Below are 23,498 nucleotides of genomic sequence, written 5' to 3'. Positions count from 1 at the left end.
GCAGCCTTGCTGTTTTCAGTTGGGTTTGATTTTTATGTAATGGCACTGGGATGGTGTTCCTGAAGCTCTGTGTGGCAGATGAAAGCCTGCGATTACCTTCTGGGAGTGCGTTTTTTTTTTTTTTTTTTTTTTTTTTAGCTGCACTTTTCTCGTTCTGTGCAGATCTCAGCTAATGGAGATGATTATAATGCTGATGCTGCCTTTTAAGTAGGCCGTGTTAGGAGTATAATCTATAGATGTGCTAATGATATCCAGGCACCTATTGCTAATTAAACCATATTTCAAACAAGTTTGCGTCTTTGATCTGAATCCTGTTCACAGCAAATGTCTTTTCTTTTATGGACGCTGAGAGGAAGTTTAGTGTAATTTACTGTGTTCATCTGTTTGCCAGGTTTAACTCCAGCATGCAGAGATTTTTCATGGGGAAGTCGAACAAAAACGTGGCTAATGGTAACGCCGCAGCCAGCAGTGAGATGGAAGACGGTAATACTAAATATGACTTTGTTTGGGATGACGACCCATCGTTACCATTACTGTCACTAGGTAAGGTTAATCAGACAGGCTGGATAGATTAGATAACTCTCACTAAACTAATGAGTCATTCATGTTGGAGGTTGTTGTGGGTCATGAGGCAGAAGGTTGTGGATATAACTAACTTGAAACTGCTTCTGCTTTTTCTCTACTGCTTTAAATTCACTCTACAATAGTTGAGCATTAAAGCTTTTCTTGCTTACTTAACTAATTAAAAAAAACCTAGTTTTAGCTGCAATTATATAAAGTTAAATTCAATATTTCATTTTATATAGCTATATAAAACCCTTTAATTCTTTTCACTAATCCAATAAATTGCATTATTTATTTTTTAAAAGCTGCAATAATAGCAGGTGAAATGTAATGTAGCATTTTAGCTATATGGATTAAACATGTCCAGTTGACACATTGGATGCTCAAAAAAAAAACTTTAATTCTATAGATGGCATGATGCCAATACATTCTGTCATTTAAAAAAAATAAAAATAACAGTGCATAGAAATGTGTCTTAACAATGTTGATTAAAAAAAAAGTCAAGATTGAACAATACTAAGCTGCGACCTTCAGTAATGTAATGACTCTTTATTTCTGCAGAGGGCGCATTGCTGCTGACAGACTCTGGTTTCACTGGTTTTTGGGCTGATCAGTGCAAATTAAAACCGGTTCCATTCCCAGTTTAGTTACAAATAATGTTTTACTGCTTTGTGCATTGATTCATTAAAGATAAAGAAAACAAAGGTGATGAAATGCATCCTTCAAGATGTCTATATATGTGTGTGTATATATATATATATATCACAGAAATAAACATGCAGTGCAGGAAAAGGCAGAAACCTGAATGAAATTAAAACACCACACTCTATTCTATACTTTCATTTCCTCTAATATAAATCTAGTTCAAAGAAAATGCTGTTTAAAATATCTGAATATTGTCACTTTGTGCACTAATTCTTACCACCCTATATTTGTAACACAGTATAACAAATATGATGAAAAAACTAAAGTTATAGAAAAAAATCTCTGTAATATCTATATTCTAAAAATGGGGTTAGGTTAGGAACATCTGGTTTAAGTGATACAATGTCAATTATTTCTGTTAATGTAGGTTATTAGTGGTCCTCTGCATTAAAGTTTCAAAGAAAAGCTGAGAAATTTGGCTGTAATGACCTTCTTGCCACACTTTCCACTTCTTCTTCCTTGCCTGTGTTTTGACCTTTCAAAGCTTGTGATCAGTGACATTTACTTCTTCTGAGAACTTGAACTTCTCCCTCTTTGGCTGCATTAGTCTCAACACACCTGTCTGTTTAGCCTTACTAAACTTACTCCTGCTTTTTCAACAGTGTTGTTGCTGCAGTGTGCCACTTTCTTTCTGCTTGCGTACTACTTTTTCCCTCAGCCGGTCTCTGGGGCCACGGCCCCATCTCTCCTGGAGTGGTAATGAATTTCACAAGAGGGAAATGTTTATGCCAACCCTGTTTAATCTGTTAATTTATGTGCATTCTTGCATGCATAAGAGAGTCAATTTGAACCATTGAGTGCACTGAGGAACTTTTTTTAAATTCCCTGTGGACTGTATTTTAATGCTAATCACCGTTAAGTGATGTAGTCCCGTTGGTTCTTTTACATGTTTGAAATAAGAAGAGCATTTTATGTTCATGCTGTTTGGTCGTCTAACTTGTGATGCTAAAGGTTCTTTGCACATTTTTTTTTGGCTTTCGTTGTATTTGCTAATAAATATTCACAAGTGGTAGCCAAACTTCAAAGCAGCACCAGGCAATTTGGGAAGGCTTTTTGAAGTCCAGTAGCCAGAATTTAATGTGAACTCTGCACAACACCCACACAGCTGTTGCAGGGAGCACAGAGTCGCATTGATCAGAAAGTCAAAGGATCCTCAGACTTTGCGGGTTTTTTTTTTTTTTTTTTTGAATGCTATAGGAAGCTACAAAGCCTTTCAGGCAAACGCTCATGTGAACCTGCTCATTTACCTCTCACTTAAAGCTGTGTGATTGCTGAAGTGGAAGAAAAAATGGTGAAACTGTGAGGTTTCACTAAGCAACAGTGAATTATTTAAAGCTCTACAGCAGGAATAAACAGGTGGTTGTAAAGGGTTGAATGTTTAGCATTAAAGGAGATTTCCAAGTGTTTTTAATGCTAAAGAGCCTTTATTTTTCCTCTTTGGCCGTCATGTAAAAGTATCTTGAAAACAGCTGTCGACCGCGTCTCCATCAGGCCTCAGTGATTAAAGTGAGCCTAAAGTCCCCTGTGGACACCTCTCACTGCTTCATTGTGCAACAATGCTCAATCCTACTACTGATTACTGATTTCATTTTATTCAGGAAAGCAACAGGTAGAAGGAAATCCATACATTGTGTTTATTATGGCTGTTTTTAGATTGTTCTCTGCCACCCTCTGAGTTAATGACTTCCACACCAGGTGATAAATGCAATAAAACAAGAGTGCTGATGGTTCTAGCAGTGTTCCTGTTACAAATAGAAAACCATCAAGAGCTCGAGGCACAGCCTGTAAGTTTCTATAGCAGTGGGACATGGTCGTTTTACTTTTTTTTTTCATATGAAAGTTTAAGAAAAATTGATTCTCAATGCTGCTTTCTTTTCCAAAAAGAAATTAAAATGGTTGAAGTTTCTGCGTTGCATTGTGGGATGTGGGGTCGCAAAGACAAATGCACAGTAGTTTTTAATTTTTGATTTAATTCTGATGTCACGGGGAATACTAGGAACAAACTAGAACAAAAATGGCGTGATGAAAGAACTCCATATACCACAATGCAATGCATGAAGCTTTTACAAAGGAAATTAGGAAAAAAAAACTTGAGTGGCAGTTTTGACCTTTTTTTTTGTTTTCAGAGTAAATCATATTTGATTCATTGATCTCTGCGTGTCTCAAACTTAAAGCCCCGGGTCCAAATCCAGCCGTTTAGAGCATCCAATTTGGCCCGCAGGAGAAAGTGGACATGACAGAGAAAACATGAATCACTGTGTGAATTATCAACTAATTCAGTTGAAAATATCAAAGCTCTTTCAAATGCTCATTTCCAGGATCAGAATTTCATTGTGCTTATATAGCAATCTTTTTTTTTTTTTTTTTATCACAAATTGTTCAAAGAATGCTACATTTTTCAGAGATCCTGCAATTTTTCTCAAATTATTTCACATTCTGAAATTAAATAAAAATTGGTCTCAAAATCTAGGAAATTGAAGTGAAGATCCTGCAGGGACAGATTACTGTCATTTATTGCTTGGATATTGTCAATATTTATAAATCCTTTATACAGCAGGTACATGGAAGTGCAAACTATGCTACATCAAGGCTAAATTGCTAATTTTCCCACTTAAAATCTGATCAAACTGCTGTTTGGCCCCTGAACTAAAATGAGTTTGACACCAATGATCTATGTGGCCTACACTATGATTTTTATCTCATAAATAATTATTGAGGGTAGCAGCTTTAAATCAATCTCTGATCCAGCCATTTAAACCACTCACTCAGTTCTTAAGGAAAACGTTCATGTTTTGATGGTAACCGATTATCTGGTGCTGCTTTAAATCATTTTAAAGGCAACTCATTTCTTACTCATTTCTGTAGTGAAACTTGGTTTTCAGTAAAAACCTTTAGTGCACAAACAAACCCCAACTCCATTATCTTAGTCATGTATTATTCTACTGCTTCAGTGAAGCCTAGCAAGCCTTACAGCCGTGGCTCAGTGGTGATGGTGGACGAGATCATGAACGCCAGCCCCTCAAAGTTCAGGTTCCCTGAGGCGGGCCTTCGAGTCATGGTCACCAGTCACTTTGGGCCCAAGACCCGCCTGCGCATGGCCAGCCGCCTCATCATCACAGAGGTACGAGCTGTTGTTGCTCCACTCTGAAACTAACTGTTTCCAAACGCAGTTGGCGTTTAGAGTCGGTGCATGTGCTCTTTGACTTAGTTTCTCTTTTCTGAAAGCGTCAGAAGTTGGTACAAGCTGCCAACGGCGTGGAGACACAAGTTGTCGACGGGAAGGTGGAGATCGAGAACGGGAACGTGCCGGAGGACAAACCCCCCGAGGCCAAGGAAAACGTGACCATCTCACCGTTTCAACTTCCAAGTAAGTGATTATTGTATTCACTGGATGAATGTCTGATTCTGCATGAGTACGAGGATATGGAATGTGATGCTTACACCAATTATTTACAAGTAAGATATAATTGGTATTGAAAAAAATCTGTTGCTGTCATAATCATAGTTGAATTGTAATTGAGTTAGGACAATTAACTTTGTCATTGGAATTGCCATGAAAATTCTATAAAAATTGTCAATTACAATTTAATTAAAACTAGGGTAGGTGATTTTTTTTGGTTGAAATTGTCTTTATGTCCTGACAGGAATTAAGATCGTATGTGAAAATCCGTCATCTGTAGCAGCTGTAAACCTGTAATAACTTCAACCAATGGAAAAAATTGAACCGTTGTTTTTAACCAATCACGTGTCTCTGTCTCCCTGTTAGTTCTCGACTTCTCGCATGCACGAGCTCACACTGAAAGCGCGTCACTGCTGACAGAGTTAAAACAGAGTTTTTAGTCATGTTTTTAAACATATATAATGATAAAGTTTATTGTTCACTTACTGCTGAATGAGACACGAGACAACGAAGTTTCTACACAATCCAAGCGATGAGCTGAGCTCTTCTGCAGCAGCTGTGCGCGGGCATGCGAGTGAGAAGGAGCACAGAGGGGGAGGGGGGTTATGTAAATCGCCTACCCCACCTAGAAATCACCATTACAGTTCTATGGCTTACCCATACGTACTAAGTTTTCCCACTACATGTTCTGTTGGGGATCATTTTACCATTAAAAAAAAATAAATACATTGAAATCTAGGGGAATACTATTAGGAAAAAAGGCTCAGACGCCTACAACAAAAACAATATCAATATTTTCATTGATGAGGAAGCCTAACAAGGTAACCAAGATATACAAAATAAATTGGATGGTGGATAATAGTTTTTGTGTATTTTAAGCTGATTTAAGACAACCGACCCGTTATCAAACAGAAAACTAACACAAGAGGAAGGTTAAGTTTTGAGGTTATTTATTTCAGGCTTGGAAATTGTGATTAATTGAATTTGAACTGTAGTAATTGAGAACAAAATTGACTGAAAAAATGCTGGTCACCATAATCATAATTGAGTTGTATTTTAACAGACGTAATTGAATAATGGAATTGATCCCAACCCTGGCTTACACTTAGATTGCATCATTAGTTTGCCGTCTTCGTGTCGGTTTTTAAAACATGAGGTGCTTGGTCGGATGGTTCTGCTCAATCCTTTTCCACTCAACATTTTTTTGAGAGTTACAGACCTGCTAATCATACTCTGACAGTGGCTGCACTTTCATCACTCAGCATCCACTGATGTGCAGACAGTCGCTCTGATCTGATGTATCATGACGCAGACTTTAAGGTGCCTGGAAATGCTGTTGCATGATATTATTTAGTTACATGAACAGAAATGTGAATCTAACATCCTAAAAAATAAATAAATAAATAAAAACATCAGTGTTTGCGCTAAATGACAGATGTGGCGACATGTTTATCCCTCTCACTAAAGCCGAGCCATGATGAACAGAATGGTCGTCCGTATGACCTAAAGTTTGGAAAGAAATGGGATTTATTCATCTCAACAGCAAAATTAACAGTGAGTATGACATCTGTCGAAATGCACAAACGCTACAGTTTCTGACTGAGGATTAAAGGGAATGCGTGCTGCTTAAACTTACCAAAAAATGGGTCATTACATCATTCGAAACAAGAGAGAAATTAATACGTCAATTTGAAGCAAATTTGTTGATACAATAAAACCTCCATGTGTCTTGTTGCTGTTCCCAGTCCAACAAACCCAGGTCATAACATCGGCACTGGAAACTATAGTAGAATTGGAAAAGTCTAAATAAAAGATGGTGAACAATGGGGGTTGGTAAATGGACTCGAGTTATATGGCACTTTATAACCACTGAGGTAGTTCCAAAGCACTTCACAATATTCACCCATTCACACACCAGTGGGACAGAGCTGCCATGCAAGGTGTTAGTGAACCACTGGGAGCAACTTTGGGTTTAGTGTTTTGCCCAAGGAGACTTCAACACATAGACAAGTATAGCACTGGAATCGAAACCCCAACCTCTCGATCAGAAGACGACCCTTCTACCACCTGAGTATGTCCCCCTTCATGGCTTGTAATGGCCACGGTCGCCCAATTGGTAACCATTACAAGCCATGAAGGGGGACATACTAAAAGCCAGTGAGGAATGATCCTGGGCAGGGAATCAGGCTTGGTGTTGTGAGATCTGGGGCATAGGAGAGGAAGAAGTTGAACCTGCTGAGACCATTGGGGTTGACGAGGGTTGAGATGACGAGTAGCGCTAATGAAGGCGAGGTCCTCCAACCAGTGCCTCCACTCCGGAAGCGCCAACACTACTGGCAGTAACTCACGGTTTCCCACGTCGTAGTTCTTCTCTGCAGGACTTAGATGATGGGAGAAGATCTACGACGTGGGAAACCATGAGTTGGTACAGGGTACAGCTTGTGAGTGTTGGGGTCCCACTGAAAGAGCTCTGGTGTTTAAACACCAAGACCCTTCCCTCCAGTCTGTGGTGGAGGTGGATGCTTCAGACACAGGAGTCGGGGCCATTCTCTCTTGAGCCTTGTGGGCCTCAGGACCCCAATGGAAGGGAAACTTGGTTACCTTTAGCATTAATATGATTAAACATGGAAGTCCAGATGATTTTGACATGATCTTGATAACATGAGTGCACTCTTCCTGCAGGACACTTTGGCAGTAAGGTGAAGTGGCTTATCTCATGGCCTTTGCTTCTCCTGCTGTATCTGACCGTCCCAAACTGTGCCAAGCCACGCTGGGAAAAGTTCTTCATGCTCTCCTTCATCCTGTCCACTGTTTGGATCGCTGTGTTCTCCTACCTTATGGTCTGGATGGTAAGTGTTAAATTCACATTTGGGCTTTACTAGTTTTGCCTTTGACGAGTAATTGTGTCATTCAGAATAAATATAAAGATCAAGAATTTAAAAGCAGGTTTTGTAGGACTGTTTCAATTAATTTTCAATGGTTGGTGTTTACAACCGTTTCCTGTATTTACACAGGAAGACAAATATTTTGATTGCTGCTAAAGCCATTTGCAGAACTAAATGTGTGTGTTATACTGAGTTTGCTTATTGTTGCACTGACCTCTGTTTACCCTCCAGGTGACTATAATTGGCTACACTCTGGGAATCCCTGATGTCATCATGGGCATCACTTTCCTGGCAGCTGGCACCAGCGTCCCAGACTGCATAGCAAGTCTCATCGTAGCTCGCCAAGGTACACCTTCACACTCTAAAGCCTTATTTTAGATTCTAGACAAGTGTGTGTGTGATACTTCCTGTCATTTAACTCACTGACCGTTCTAGGCTGCTGACGAACACACAAAAAGAATGACCTTCATCTTTTAGTCTGAAGCTGCTGAAGACAATATTTCTTTTGTCAGATAAATTCATAGTGTAGGCCTGGTAGATCAATACATTCAAGATCATTTACTTGAAAAAAAGGATGTAAAAGGCTAAAATTGCCACGAAAAAGTTTGTTTTTGATTTCCACTGTAAACACTTGGTTTATAGAGATTTTGGGAAAAGTTTTGTGCATTGCATTGTGGAATATGGAGTCCCGTAGACTGAAGTGTTTTTGCTTCATTCTACTGTAATTTCTTGTTTGTCCTTAAAAACTTTGCCAAAGTTACTTCCAACATATTTCTGGTTTTTCATTGTTTGAAAGTTGCAGCAAAATAATTTCAGATGTTTATTTTGGTGTTTGAGCTCTGAAATTAAAATGGCCCTTAACTCTCCCATTGAGACCAGCTCTGAGATTAGGTCTTTCTGAAATCTCTGAGTTGGTCCTTGTATAAGTTTGAGTTTACAGCGGAGATCAAAACAAACTTTCATTCACCAATTTCAACCTTTTACATCTTTGTTTTTCATCAAATGATCTTTAATTTATTGATCTTTGAGGCCTACACTAAGACTTGATCTGATAAAAAAGCAGCTTTAATGTGCAGTCACTAATACAACATTTGCCCCTTCAAGTAAACTTTTTAAAAAGGTTCAAAGTTATTTTTTGAACTTCTTGCAAAGTTTTTAAATTGTGCTTTCTATAGTTTTTATCCCATCTAGATGTTTCATTTTGTATTGTTAACCCACTCATGCATTAGCTGTGGTGGAGCAGTTGAGGTCAGAGGACAGAATGAGATGACTTGGATATGTTGTTGTGCATCAGACATACTGTATGATTCTCAAATTATTTTTACCCCCAACTCTACTGACCAGGAGCTTTGACATGAAATGGTCCCTTTTTCAAGTAGGAGGTCAGGATGGGGGAAAAAATCGATTCACATAAGAATCACGATTCTAATCATCCACGATTCTGAATCAACTAATAAACTTCAAAAATCAACTTAAAAAAAATAAATATATATATATATCTATATATATATAGATATATATATAGATATATATATAGATATAGATAGATATAGATATTGAGAACAATGGGATGAAGAGAGGAAAAATTCATATTCATAACGAAATAAGATGTAATAATAATAAAAAAAATCTACATTGACTCAGCCGGCAGCCCCAGCGCCTAAGAGGCTGAGGGGCCCAACCCAGTAGACATGAGGGGGCCACGGTATCAATTTTTGAATCGAGAATCAGTTAAAACGAGAATTGAATCGAATCATGAGACACCCAAAGATTCACATCCCTAGTAGGAGGTCGGGTAATCATGAGTTCTGAGTTGTCTGAAACGCAGCATTAGGATGTTTAAACATCAAGCTGCACATGTGTAAATACTCAGGTTTGGGAGACATGGCTGTGTCCAACACAATCGGCAGCAACGTGTTTGATATCCTGGTGGGACTGGGAGTTCCCTGGGCCATACAGACCATGTGTGTCAGCTACGGTTCAGAGGTGAGAAGAACGTTTCCTTCCTCATACAAGCTACACATTTGAAGCTGGAGAAGCCGTTCCAGACGTTGCTGATCATGTGATCCCGTCTGTTCCAGGTGATGATCAACAGTCGGGGGCTGGTGTACTCAGTGGTGCTGCTGCTGGGCTCTGTGGCCCTTACGGTACGCAGTTGAGTTCTGAGAACTAAAGGAATGAACAAATGAATGAAAACGTGTGCATTGAGCAGTTTTATCTCAAGTGGGCCACAGATTTCATGCACGAAAACAAGTCATATCAACATTATTGTGCTATAATCTGCACTTCTACGTATATAAAATACAAAATATGTAAGAAACCAACCATATCCAAGCAATAAGTGATAGATTAGAGTTCCAACAGGATCTTCACTTTAAATTTGCTAGATTTGGAAATATTGTCACGATTTTAGGTAAATTGAAGGTTTTTGTAAGAATTTCACGTTTTTTCAAGAGTTTAACATTAACAATGACTGCAATCATGTGATATAAGCACCGGAAAAATTGTGAGCCCCTGCAAATATTGTTGAGTTTAATTTACACAATGATTCATGTTTTCTGTCATTTTTGCTTTCTCCTTTGGGCCAAATTTTATCCTCCAAAGGGCCAGATTTGGCCCCCAGGCCTAGAGTTTGACTCGTGTGGCAAAGAGTATTAAAACTGGAATTAATGGTTAGAATTTTAAGTGGATCTTTAGGAGAAATGGACATATTCTGACCCAAAAACATGATTTTTGATTTAAAAACTACTTTTCAAACCAAATTATTAAAGTTTTTTTTAAATTGAAAATGGCTGTGCATATAACCTAGCACAATATTCCTCAGAGTTTTTTTTTTGTGTGTGTGTGTGTAGGTTCTGGGGATCCACCTGAACAAGTGGCAGCTGGACGTGAAGCTGGGCTTGTACGTCCTGATCCTGTACGCCGTGTTCCTCTGCTTCTCCATTATGATCGAGTACAACGTGTTCACCTTTGTGAACCTGCCCATGTGCATCGAGGACTAGAGCTCTGTCTGCATGCTCAGAAACCAAAACCTCAGCACCTGTGGCAGCACCTTGTTTTTTCTTCAACAAAGACGGACCTATCTCCAGACTATTTTTTTCTTCTTTCGTTGCACTTGTGATCCTTCAGTTCTGATTAAAAGTCTAAGGTAGTACGCTGTATGAGCGGAATCTATCTGTTCTCTGATTTGTCCCCATCACACAGTGCCGCTCCCTAACACGAACACCCTTTCTTTTGGCAGATTGCCCGTTACTGACGTGAAATCTTTAGTTCCTCTGTGCGCCTGTTAACGTTGTGCCCATTTAGCATGCCTTTATATATTGGGGACCTCCAGATTCTTAAGTGCCCCTCTCTTTGATGGTTGGCGTCTTACACTCTCATCCTTGTAGAATTGCCACATCCGATTTCCAAAGCCTTCTTAAACACAGAGAAGATAACGATCCTATCATGGGACACCCCCACCCACCGCTCCTTAATGTCGCACCCAAAGAAAAGCATCTGTCCTTGTGGGCTCTCTCAGGAGGAGGGTCTTGTTCTTGGCATGGCCTTTAGATGCTGTCAGTGTGTTATCTTTCCAAACCCTCGTCTGATCTGCCTCATTCAATCTACATCCTTTTCTTTAAAAAAAAAAAAAAAACCCAAACAGACCTTTTTTTGTCCGACGTTTCACAGTCCAGATCAGCTGACTGTGAGGGTGTTATGCATATGCAGCACTGCACAATGTAAAAAAAAAAAAAACTGTAAACACTTCTTTTTGTATTTATTTTTTCAAAAACAAAGTTTTATCCCATCTGACGCACTGAGGAGTTTGTTGCAGATATTGGACATTGCCTGTTTTTCACTGAAATGAATTGCACATGGAAACACTTTTTTTTTTTTTTTCTCTCTTTTTTTTGTGCTGAAAGGAGATTTAACCACTTGGAGGGGGTAACGGATTACTGAAACGGCAATTTTAAAAAGCGCTATTTTTCCATTCTGCGCTTGTTTCACTTTTACTCTCGGCACAAAAAACCTAAAACTGACTCTACGTCTGCAGGAAGAGTCCATTTCATCATCAGGTGATCTGTTTCTGGTTTGGATGCAGCAGCATGAGAGAAATATGGTCCTCCACACTGTCTGCTGTTCCATCCTGTGGCCAGCAGGGGTCACTGTAGACTTACCCCCGGTGCAGGGGCGCAACTACAGCAGTCGGTTTTCAGGGAAACTCAGATGGACAGATTTCCGGTGGTGGTCTTTTATTTTTTTGGGTTACATGTAGATATTGCACTTTAACGGCCGTCCTCTCATTCTGAATCAACTAGTGCTTCCTTCTGTGTGTATGTGTGTGTGTTTTCTGTGTATGTGTGTGCAAGAGAAAAACTGTGTGTGTGTTCGCACTGAACTCGAACAGGCCGGAGCCTCAAAAAATGAGCACAGTGTCTGCAGTGCATGCTGGGATATTTCAGCAGCTCCCTCCACAGCACAGCAAAAAGGATGAGGGGCTTTTACGGGCATCTCCATGGAAACACGGCCTGCCCACTTTAGCCAAATAGGCAGCTATACACTGCGACCCAGATTCTGACATCATGCAAAAACGCCCATGAGCCTTCCACGAGTGGGCGCAGACACTCGAGTGGAGTGTTTGGGTGTTTGGAAGACACTTGTATATGCAATCTCAATGTGAAAATATATATATATAAAAAAAGTCCATGTGAGTTGAGGCCTCCTGCAAGGTTGCCATATAAAGACGGGGCATCCCATGGATATGTGACGTCAGTTTGTCTAGTACTTTGATGTGTGAGCTCACAGGTGTGCGTGTTTGTGACAGCCGAGAAACTGTGCACAAAGGATGGATTTTACAGCAACACACACACACCTATTCAACACACTCTTGCACAAGGGCATTAATTCCCACCAGCCCTGACTGTTGTTTCCAGGGAGGGGGAATAATAACTTTCTTCAGACGCCCTCTGGACTTTATTGTGTTCCCATAAAGAAGTGAATGACGGCAGTTCCTTAAGGATTTTTTAAACAGTTGAAGCCCCTTAAGCTGCTCTGCTGTCAGGGTTTAATGGTTTATTGATGGGAGGTGACCATACAGGGGCCCACCAACTCTTCCTCACCACCCGTCCTTCCCTTCGATTCGATTGTGTACATAACGGCCTGACGTTTAGATGCTTTCTGTGCAGATGGCGTGTCTGTACTGTACTGGAGTTGATTCAGAATGTGCTGTTCCTGGGTTTGTCCGTTTCCATCCGTTGTCTGCCTCTACTTTTGGATGACAAAAAAGTAGATTTCAGAGGCCATAATTTCTCCAGACTGGACACACACACACACACACACACACACACTTCAAATACATGCATATGAAATGGAATCTGAACATGAGAGGACTGCTGTGTATTTCCTGAAGGAATGCGACCTGATGCACTGTGAGCTCAATGTGACGTGGAAAGTGTTATAAAGTGAAAAAAAAAACATAAAACATTTATTGTAAAGTTAATATTCTAAAACATAACTGAGGACATCTGTATAACTTATATGAATGTATTGTCTTGCTATACTGGACATATCCAACCAATGCATTTTACTGTAAAGCAATAATGTGAAGGAAAAAAAAATAAAATGGCAAAAAAAAAGAATTCCTGTACAGTTGTCTCATGTTTGTCCCTGTAACACAGATAAATGAAGCCATTTGTACATGGACCTGTTGCTTGTGCTGTTTGTTGTCACAGCATGAACTCACTGGTTAAAAAAGTATTTTTGTCTATTTTGTTTTAAATAAATACAGAAACTTAAGAATGGTATTCAAGGTCCACCTGGAAGTGTGTTGTGTTTATTTTTAAACCCTAAATTCTCCTGAAATTTTTATGGTTTAAATGTTAATATTCAAAGGCTTGAACATCATTTAAAGTTTTCTTATTTTTCAGATTTACTTGAATGTATCCATCACCGAGAGGATCTCACACATACATTTACACCTACTGTACATTATATTCCACACTACATTATGAAGCCCTTCCTTCAGTAAAGCCAAGCTCTGAAGTTCTCTGTAATGCAGATCCAGTTATACAGTTTCCTGTTTGTGCCTAAATGGAAATTGGATTGAAAAAAAAAATTATGTGTATATAATTAATTGCTTATACTGCTTTAATTCCAAATTGTATTTAAGTGTCAAAACATTTGGTTATTGATGACATATCCCTGAATTTTGGTCATTTTAAAGTTGTGCAGCTTCATTTTAATACAGTTCCTCCCCCTGATGAACGACTTAATGAAGTGATTCATTGATTAATGATGAAAGACTTTTTAACCAAACCTTAAATGATGGAGTACAGAATTAAAATAGTTCATAAAGAGAGAAAAGTTTTTAGTAAAATCATGAATATTTCTTGCTGAAGTAACCCTTAAGGCAGGGGTTTTCAACCTTGGGGTCGTGACTCTTATGTGGGGTTCACCTGAAATGTCTAGTAGATGATTAAAAAAAATATTTCACTATTTATATATAAGTATTATTCTTTACTATACACACAACCTAAACAAAAATGTTCTATACATTTTTTTCTTATTCAAGTATAAATCTAGTTAAAATAAAATGCAGTATAAAAATATGTGAGCTAGTGCATATTGTCACTTTGTGCATTAATCCTGGTTCATTTGTGTTTGTAACAGTAATAAATGTCTCTGGTGTCACCAGGAAATTGTGATATAAAAATAATGTTACGACCTGAAAAAGTTTAGGAACCACTGTCTTAATGCATCGGTTATGATGAATGTGCTTTTTTTAAAAATTCTCATAGTCAGGTTTGTCCTCAGGAATCAATCAACAATTACATTGAAATGCAACAATGAGTTTAATTTTCAGTGATGAACATTCTTAAAAATAATCAGGAATATATGATTGTCTCATATCTGATTATTCAGAGGAAGCAACGACACTGATTTACGTTGATATTTATTGAAAGATAATCAAGATGATCAGCAGCATATTCATGTTCTGAGGATACAGTGGGTGGCACACAGGGTTGGGGTCAATGATAATTGTAATAGCATAATTGATGATTACAATTACGGCGTAATTAAAATTGTAATTTAAAAAAATGTGTTGCTGCCGTAATCGCATTCAAATTGTCATTGAGTTTAGATAATTGACTTTGTAATTGTAATGGCCATGAAAATTCTTCAATAACATTTTACCGCAAAACTGGGGAACCATGTACACGTTCTATGTACCGTTCTACACATGTAGTGAACAATTATTAAAATGTGTTTCATATCAAGCTTTCCCACATTTTACCATTAAAAAACAAATTGAAATCTAGGGGTACACTGACACAAAAAAGCTCTGACACCCACACCATAAATATTAAAACCTATATTTTCATTCATTAGGAAGCCTAACAAGATAACAAATAGGATAGAATTTAAATGATGTGTATTTGTTTTTAGTGTATTTTACAGTGACGCTAACACAAGAGGATGTTTCATTTTTATCAGGTTATTTATTTCAGGCTCAGAAATTGTGATTATTTGTCATTAAACTTTAGTCATTGAGAACATAATTGTAATTGACTTTCTGAGGATAAAAAAGATAATAGTAATTTATTTGTAATGGGGGAAAATGTAATTGAATTGTAATCGAACATTGGTAATTGGAAACGTAACTGTAATTGACCCCAACCCTGGTGACACATAGCAGCTGACATTAGTGCATCATGTATATTTATGGTGTACCACCACCAGGGGGCAGTGTTGCAACAGCTGCTCCATTTCAGACTCATCCAAAAAGTTTACCAGAGCTCAGGATGAAGTGAAAATAGCTGCTTTGCTCATGAGAATAAAACTTTATCACTTTGAAGCTTTAAGTAACAAAGTCAAGTCTTCACGCAAAGGAATTCTCTCTGAGGGAAATCATTGGTTAATGCTGTCTACATGCTCCAGTTAGACTGGAACCAGCTTGGAATGGGTTCCTGGTGCTGGTGCTGCCTGTGGACACAACCACACTACAAATAACAAGCATGTCCTTCAGCCCTGATGTTGTGCACTGATGCTCCTTCTCTGCTGCTAATGAGACAGTATGGGACCCTGCTTTGTTTCCCCAGAGATGGTGGTCTTGGCTCATCTCCACCATTTGTTCTACCACATTTCATGACATGGCTTCTGTCTCTTGGGCTTTGATGTGAGCTTTGAAAAGTTGTTTATCTGCTCTCTCACTGCCACCGTGCCAATAGTTGGGGGGATATTTTCTCTCCTTATTTGTGCTCAGCCAGTATTTCTGACACCTCTTTGCTGTTTGGCTAAATTGCTGCGCTCCAGTGATGGATGGCAGGCAGGCTGGGTTTGTGCTGCTTGCAGCAGTCCCCTCATAAAGGCTTCCTGTGCTGTTGTCGTTGGTTTGCTCCACGTCTTTAACTAATAGTCAGGTCTGATCGCTCTGTGGGGTTTGGGACAAGGGACAACAGCAGGGCCACTTTGACAAACGTCTGGCAGAAAACCAAGCCTTAGCCCCAGGCAGGCAGCATGTCATAGCTGACGTTAAAACTTCTACTGTCCTGGTTTTCACGCTGAGAGTAATGAATGTTAACCATTAAAAATGTGAACACAATGTTTAACATTTGAAATGATTCACTAGTAAATGTTAAAGGCAGTGGCTATCCGTACTCAATATACCAACATTCTATCCGTACGCAGCGCCCCTCATTGGCCAGTTTAGGTCACGTGACTAAGACTAAACCTAACCGTAACTCTAACCCTAATTGATTTTTCATTTCTGAAGCTGATCTAGCATCAGGATATTGATCTGGATCTCCTCCAAAATGTAATGGATTCTTCCATGGCATAAGGTCTATTTTTGGCTCAATACATTTGATGTAATCCTGCTAACAGACAAATCACCTCCAGTGAAACTATCACCTCGTTGGCAGAGGTATTGACCCGTCTAGACGAAATCCTTTTTAAAAAATCTACATTTGTCTTTTCCAGAACATGCAAACCCTGTGGGGTGGGACCTGAGCCAGCGTAGATAAGAGGCAGTGATGCTTTGCTCCTCTATGATTACTCAAAGTTACCTGACATCATGGAGCACAGGTTGCTGAACACTCTGAGATGCAACTTGGCCTCAGATAAAGGACACTGTCATTCTGAGCAGGATTTACAAATAGCTGTAGAGAATGAGTGGGTTTTATTCAGGCAGGTCAGTGTTTGACTCTAATCGTCTGGTCCATCAGTGATAAAGTACTGGGATAAGCTTTATTCAGTCGAATGTTAAATGTAGAAAACAACTAAGCTCACATTTTTTCAGGGGTGGAAGTAACGAATTACGAATACTCACGTTACTGTAATTAAGTAGCTTTAAAAAAATATTAAAACTATGAATTGTTATTTCTTACAGAGGGTATTAAAGCTGCTCTACAGAGTTTCTGAGAAACGTCTTGATGTCAAGCCCTCAACAGCTCCACTTCTTCCAAATGCCTCTGCCAATCTACCAGAAGCCACGCCTCTAATTCTCCACACGCGAATCACGGAACATAACAAGGTCGCATCAGGTCACATTGATATAGGTCTATGGGTCAGGTAAGAGCCAAAATCATATTTACCTGTTTGCTGTTGTGACGCGTGGCCATGTTTCCGTGAACAGTTCCACATTCACTATGATTGACAGTTTCAAAAACAGGAAGTCAAAGCCTATTGGCTGGGCACAGTCGGCGATCGTTTCCATTTGTATAAGGGTTTATAGGACGAAGGAGGGACTTATATACATTAATGTATATGAATGACCACCAGCAGTAGACCATAGTAAAAGACTAGTTTGGTATTTTTATGAATTTCAAAAGAAATTATGCATAAACATAGATTTCTCAGAAACTCCAGATATCAGCTTTAATGATCAATTACATTGACACCAAATAAAATCATGATGCAACAATTTGTCAACCTAAAAACTACATTTTTTCACCCCCTAAAACATCTACAGACCATCAACTTTGATTCCACCTGTGGCTAACCTTAAGTGTTAAATCCCTGGTTAGATCACTAAACCAACTAAAAGACTATTCTGGAGGAAAATAGATATTTTAATTGTGTGGGGAAAGATTTAATTAACTGCTTGATATGCATGCTGGATTTGTTGCAAGAAATGAGCAATTAGTACGTGTTGACAGACATGATCATGTGTTGTCTAATTCAAGTCATTTTTTGTAGCACTACAAATGCATCAACTGATAAAAAAAAACACATTGAGAAGGTTTTTTTTTTTTAATCCAGGCGAGATGAGGCAAAATGGCTCCTTTGAGAATAAAGGTTGCACTAGACTGATGTATCAGTTGATCAACATCATTGGCCTGATATTGGTCTATCACAGTGATGTTGATCTGAACAGAACGTAATATGAATTGTTTATAATTATTAGATCTTTGTGTATTTGAGCCATTTTCTTAATTTAGTTTTGGTGCATACTGTATATTTTGCTCACTTGATGTTTTTTAGGATCAGACTGATACTGGATTTTTTTATGCTGATACTGATAAGAGGGAGTTAAAATATTTAGATACATCAGTCGATAATATTTTTACAGATAGAATACAGGTTACAGAATTTATAATGTATACAGAAATAGATTGTTTGCATTGACCATGCAAAGTTGGTTTACACTTGTGAATGAATACAGCAATATGTTTAACCAAATGTACCACTCTTTTATACTATGCTAAACACTCCAATATTAGCTCATAATGATAGTTTATACAGGTGAATTGAATGGAATGCCTGCTATTGATGACCAATAAAACATCCATTGGTTAAAAAGTAATGACTTTGTACTTTCACTTAAGTTTTTTTTTTTTTTTAACACCAGTACTTTTATTTGTAAATATGTACAATTTAAGCAATGTAACAGTACTTGTACTTGTACTTATTCCACCTCTGCATTTTTAACTCTTCTTATTATCCTCAAATATTTGCCTCCAGAAAATGATTTTCAGAAAACTGTTCATCAGGTCAGTTAGTGTTTCTTGAAAATATTTCATGAAAATGTTTTCTAAATTGGGCAACACACTGACAAAATATCATGATGAAAAAGTGTGTTGTTGCTATGGCCCTCTGTGACTCTCTACACTTTTATCTCTGTATTCAGCGCCACAATAGCAAAAATCCATTAAGTGTGTTTTTCTAAACTCTCATGACCTATAGTCCACGTTCACTAAGTGCTGCAGCGCTTTCCCACCTTCTGACATTTCCTCACTATTTACAGCATCCATAAAGTTTCTAACTAGATAATATTTATATGAACACAATCACAGTGAGGACAGTGATATTATGAGAGTCATATTCTGTGGTCACTGCCTGTTTTTAAGTCTTTTATTTTCTATTTTCAGAGGAACTTGGCCGATAATGAAGCCGCTCGATTGTGGAGGTAAAAAAACAAAAAAAACACTATATAGTTATAAACTCAGAGGATTGTGGGTTATTTTCACTTCCAACAGCGTGTGGTTTTTTTTTTTTTAGCTTGACGCTCGCTCAGCTTTCATTTCTGCTTATCTGTTTGTGACAGCTCCTGCTGTCTGGTTCCCTGTGGGCATTGCCTCTGCCATTAATCCATTCTCCATACACAGTGCAGTTCGTCAAGGTAACACAATACCTTCTTATCTATGCTCGCGTGAATATTAAGTAGCGATACACCGCTAATCCAGCTGTTACCAGTAAAGTTGTGATAAAACTAGAAGGAGAAAGCAGCAGATAGTGAGTTCTCCTTGGAACTCTACTGATTAGGATTAGAGACTATAGTATAGATCTCTGCAGTGTTGCACAGCTGTCGAGCAGAGTAGGGCCAGCTGTGGGGCGATTCGGATGGGCTACAAAACCCGCCTTAGCGGGGAGTTCCGGTTAGAGGTGTCCCGATCTGATATTGATACCGGATATTGTTCCGATATCAGCCGGAAAACGAATATCGGATTTTATAGGACTGCATCTAAAATCACAGATATAAGCGCTCCGATAAAATGTTCCGCTCTAACACTTCTATCCATAGGTGACTGTGGTTCACACGCAGGTGGCGGTAATGTTCCTTAACGTTGGTGCTGGTCTCATAATAATTATTTATTTATTTATTTGATTCAATTGTAGAATACTGTAGATATTATGTAACCAATTGGTTAATATTAAATGGGTCAGTTTTTCCTCATACCTACCGTTGCTGACTATTGTTCTCTGTTTGAGTGACATCACTTGATCAAGCCTTTTCTAACATTCCACACTATAAAACAAGTAATAAATGTACGTATGACTGGTGCCAATATCGCATCGGCTCAATATCGGTATCGACCGATACGCAAGGCTGCAATATTGGTCTCATATCGGAAGTGAAAAACTTGTATCGGGACATCCCTAGTTCGGGTAGCTTTTCACCAACCAATCAGAAAGGGTTTTAAAAAACATCATTTCCGTAACCCTAACCCTAATCCTAATCCTAATCCTAACCCTTTTTGCTGCTGGTCAGAGGAAATACCGATCAAGACTGGACGTTAAGTTACAATTCAGAAGCCAATAAGAAGAAGGGGGTGTTTCTGTTTTTAAAGGGGGTGTACCCACTTACAAACTAAAACGCCCCTTTTTGCTGCTGGTCAGATGATATTGGAGCTGTTCCACACATGTTCATTATTAGAGTAAAACAGCAGTGATGGAAGCTGTTCAATGTTTGTATTTCTGCTGATAAATATACTGTAGATTCACTCACAGAATAACCACACATTATAAATAAAGCCTGTTAAACCCAAAGGGCTAAATAAAACTGAATTCACTGTAAATAACATCCTTCTTCTGTGGTCGACAGATTTTCTTAAATGAACGAACAATATATTATTTTATTTATTCTGTCTGTCTTTAGTTTTCAAGGCTCCAAGTTGAACATAAATTTGTATTGTATTCTTATTTTGAAAATAATTTTAATGTTCAGATTTATACCATATTAACTCATGAACCATAAACATATGACTCATTTTGGGGCCCAACCCTTTATAAAAGAATCTCAACCGACAACTTAACAGAAACTGGGGGTCCCAATCCCATTATATAGATACTGGATACCTACGGTGGCCCTGAAATGTAAAGAGAAAATGCAACTGCAAGAAGAAAACACAAAAAAGAAAACATGAGCATGAGCTGAAAAGTGAAAATTACGGACATTCGGGGGCGTGGCTCTGTTCTGATTGGACGGCGTCTCACTGTCTGTGCCTGTACCCTGAAGTAAACTCAGGTATTGATTTCAAGACAAGAGCAGGATCAGGGACGTAGTCCATGCTATCAAAGTTTACTTTGACTTTTCTGTTGTTGTTGTGGTTGTGGCGTAAAGGTTATGGTTATTGAAAATCCCATTACCCTAACTGTTTGTGTTGCACATTGCTTTTGATAAAAGCGTCTGCAAAATGTAATTGTATTCTTGTTCGTGTTTCCTCTCTGGCAGTTTCTCTTTTGCAGCCATGCTTTGCACTTTAGTTCCACCCTACGAGTAATGGATGACATCAGCTCTTATCTACTGTATAATCTCAGATATGAGCGCTCCGATACATAATTGATTTTCATTGGATTAATTGAGGGTGCACTGTGGGTTAGTGGTTAGCCCGTCCGCCTCACAGCATGAAGGTCCTGGGTTCAACACTTGAACACTTGGAGTTTGCATGTTCTCCCTGTGCTACAGTATGTGGGTTACAAACATCAGGGTCCTACGGCTTCCATGTGTTGCCATGCAACAGACTGGTGCCTTGTCCAGGTTGTACCCCTGCCCAACACCCATTGAGAGCTGGAGATCCGCCACGCGCCTGAAAAAGGGGATGGATGAATTGATTATTATATTTAACTTAAGGTTAAAATTTATGTAATATATTATTATTAGTAAATGTGTCACTTTTCTAACATTCCAAACTACCAAATAAGTAATAAAAGTATGCATGATTTCTACTGTAACAATATCGGTATTGGCCAATATTCAATGTAGCCACATCTGTTTTAAAAGTAGTATTGGGACACCCTAACAGATACTAAAGCTCTGTAGCACAGACTCCAACCAGCACACACTTTATATGGAGATGCTGCATAATTTAGTTATAGAATCTTTGCTGTTTTATTGCTTTATTCAGCATATTTAAAAGTACTTAGGAGCGAAGGGCAACATTGTGCATGGAAATATAGTTTGCCAAACACGCTTTGGCAGACATTAGCATTCATTTGGAGTTTTAGACCATTTGACACAGTCGAGGGAGTTTCATTTTTTCTCCTACTTTAAACTATTTTGTCCTGGTTCCTGTGGAATCCTGAGGGAAATATCTGGCGTTGGCTGGTAAATTCTCGACTGTGTTCACACACACTATGCTGGTTATTTTTTAATTTATGTGCAAATGTGTTGTGGGAGTCAGTCCAAAAGGGTTTAACCGCAATCACAAATACAATACAATTAATTACTTACAAAGATTAACAAACAATAAGACAGTCCAAACCGCGTTTGGGAGGTGTTCAATTTGAACATAAACACTGTGCTATCCTTTTGTTTTTTAAATCCCAAATGAATATTAATATTAACAGTTAACGGCTCATCCTGCGTTGAATGTGTCATATTTGTATGTTTTCAATAAATCTGCGGCTCGTCCTTAAATCTTCTTCTTTGCTGTATGAATACTGAAGCCATACATCATCCTTATTTCTTTGATTTAATTGTAATACTTGGAAAAAGGAAAATATGAAACTACGTTCTCACTGAAAACCAGTTACCAGATTGCCTCATTTTTTTTAAGTTGATTAACTTAAAAGGTTGGAAAATTGGCTACTTGTACTTTTTGATGACAGTTAAATTAAAGTGCTCATTTAGCTCAACTGAAATACTTGCATTCAATATGACTGACTAATTAGTTTCAGTTATTCTAACTTAAGTTTTCAGTTTTCAAACCACTATTGGAATAAGTTCATAGAACTAAAAAAAATAATTAAGTACACAATCTTTGTTATTTTAGCTCAATATTAAGCTACCCGTCATGTAGGAAATGCCTTTAGTTTTTCCCTGGTTACCCTCATAAATGTTGCTCCATTAAAGAGACGTCACAACTGTAAATCATGTTCCACCACAGATTTGGTGGCGCGAGATATATTTTCTAGTGTCGTGTGGACATAAATAACATTTTCTAATCAGAAAAACAGACAGGTGTGGTTTCTAGATGTTTGATCCTGGAATAAATAGCTATAAATGAGGTGCGCATGCAAGTGCTTTGGCAGAAATAGTAACACAAACGACGCATGGAGACTGTTTGAATGAAGGTCTCACGCTCATGTGGAAGAGTGGGTGCAAGCGCAAAATGAAATATTGGAAGTATGAGTGAAAGAGATGAGGAAACATCTGGATTCAGAGCAAACAATAAAATGTGAATAGAAACCCAATAATGGAGGTGAAAGAATTAATGCTGTGGGGAAAACAAGAAGAACAGCAGTTTATGCACATTATTAGCCAAATAAATCACTAAATGGATTGTGTTGTTTTGCATGTTAGGTAGATGCAATCTTTGTTGCGTGGGGTCAGAACAGGGGTGTCAAACTAATTTTTGCCTAGGGCCCAAACCCAGAAATAAAGTGCAATTTTAACACTAATGTGTCCTAGTTTTCATTTCCACAACCCGTCAACGTAATCGATGACATCGACGTAAAATACGCGCGCCGATGTGTCGTACGACCGAAACAAAGATGGCAGCGCCAAGGAATAACTAACACGAGTGGCTCCTCAGAGTTTCCAAAGTGTAAGGCAGCGAAGACACGCACTTGTTCATCAGAGGTAGCTGCTCCTGGTAGCCTTCGTCCTTTAACCCGGGTGTGAACGGACGGCAGCGCGTCAACGAGACAAGGACGAAACACCCACCGTGACATCAGCGGCGCACACACACACACACGCACGCACACACGCACACACACACACACACACACACACACGCACA

The 23,498-nt window shown here is 38.6% G+C and overlaps 1 protein-coding gene across 3 annotated transcripts in view; it reads left to right on the top strand.

Annotated features, from left to right (window-relative positions):
• The window catches only part of slc24a4b (solute carrier family 24 member 4b), a 52,100-nt gene extending 39,880 nt beyond the window's left edge, over nucleotides 1–12,220 (top strand). The window contains exons 10-17 of one of the 3 annotated variants that reach the window (XM_028439779.1): nucleotides 392–483; nucleotides 4,221–4,390; nucleotides 4,495–4,636; nucleotides 7,352–7,518; nucleotides 7,786–7,900; nucleotides 9,428–9,540; nucleotides 9,636–9,701; nucleotides 10,407–12,220. In XM_028439779.1, the coding sequence (XP_028295580.1) occupies nucleotides 392–483; nucleotides 4,221–4,390; nucleotides 4,495–4,636; nucleotides 7,352–7,518; nucleotides 7,786–7,900; nucleotides 9,428–9,540; nucleotides 9,636–9,701; nucleotides 10,407–10,556 (1,015 nt within the window). In that variant the 3' untranslated portion in view covers nucleotides 10,557–12,220. Of the gene's footprint in view, nucleotides 1–391; nucleotides 544–4,220; nucleotides 4,391–4,494; nucleotides 4,637–7,351; nucleotides 7,519–7,785; nucleotides 7,901–9,427; nucleotides 9,541–9,635; nucleotides 9,702–10,406 lie in introns of all 3 variants that reach the window. The other 2 variants (XM_028439778.1, XM_028439777.1) reach the window with 2 other exon arrangements.
• The last annotated feature ends 11,278 nt before the right edge of the window (nucleotides 12,221–23,498 follow it).

This window comes from Gouania willdenowi, chromosome 24 (assembly GCF_900634775.1).
Source record: "Gouania willdenowi chromosome 24, fGouWil2.1, whole genome shotgun sequence".
Classification (NCBI taxonomy): domain Eukaryota; kingdom Metazoa; phylum Chordata; class Actinopteri; order Blenniiformes; family Gobiesocidae; genus Gouania; species Gouania willdenowi.
This window is presented reverse-complemented; position numbering and strand designations above follow the sequence as displayed.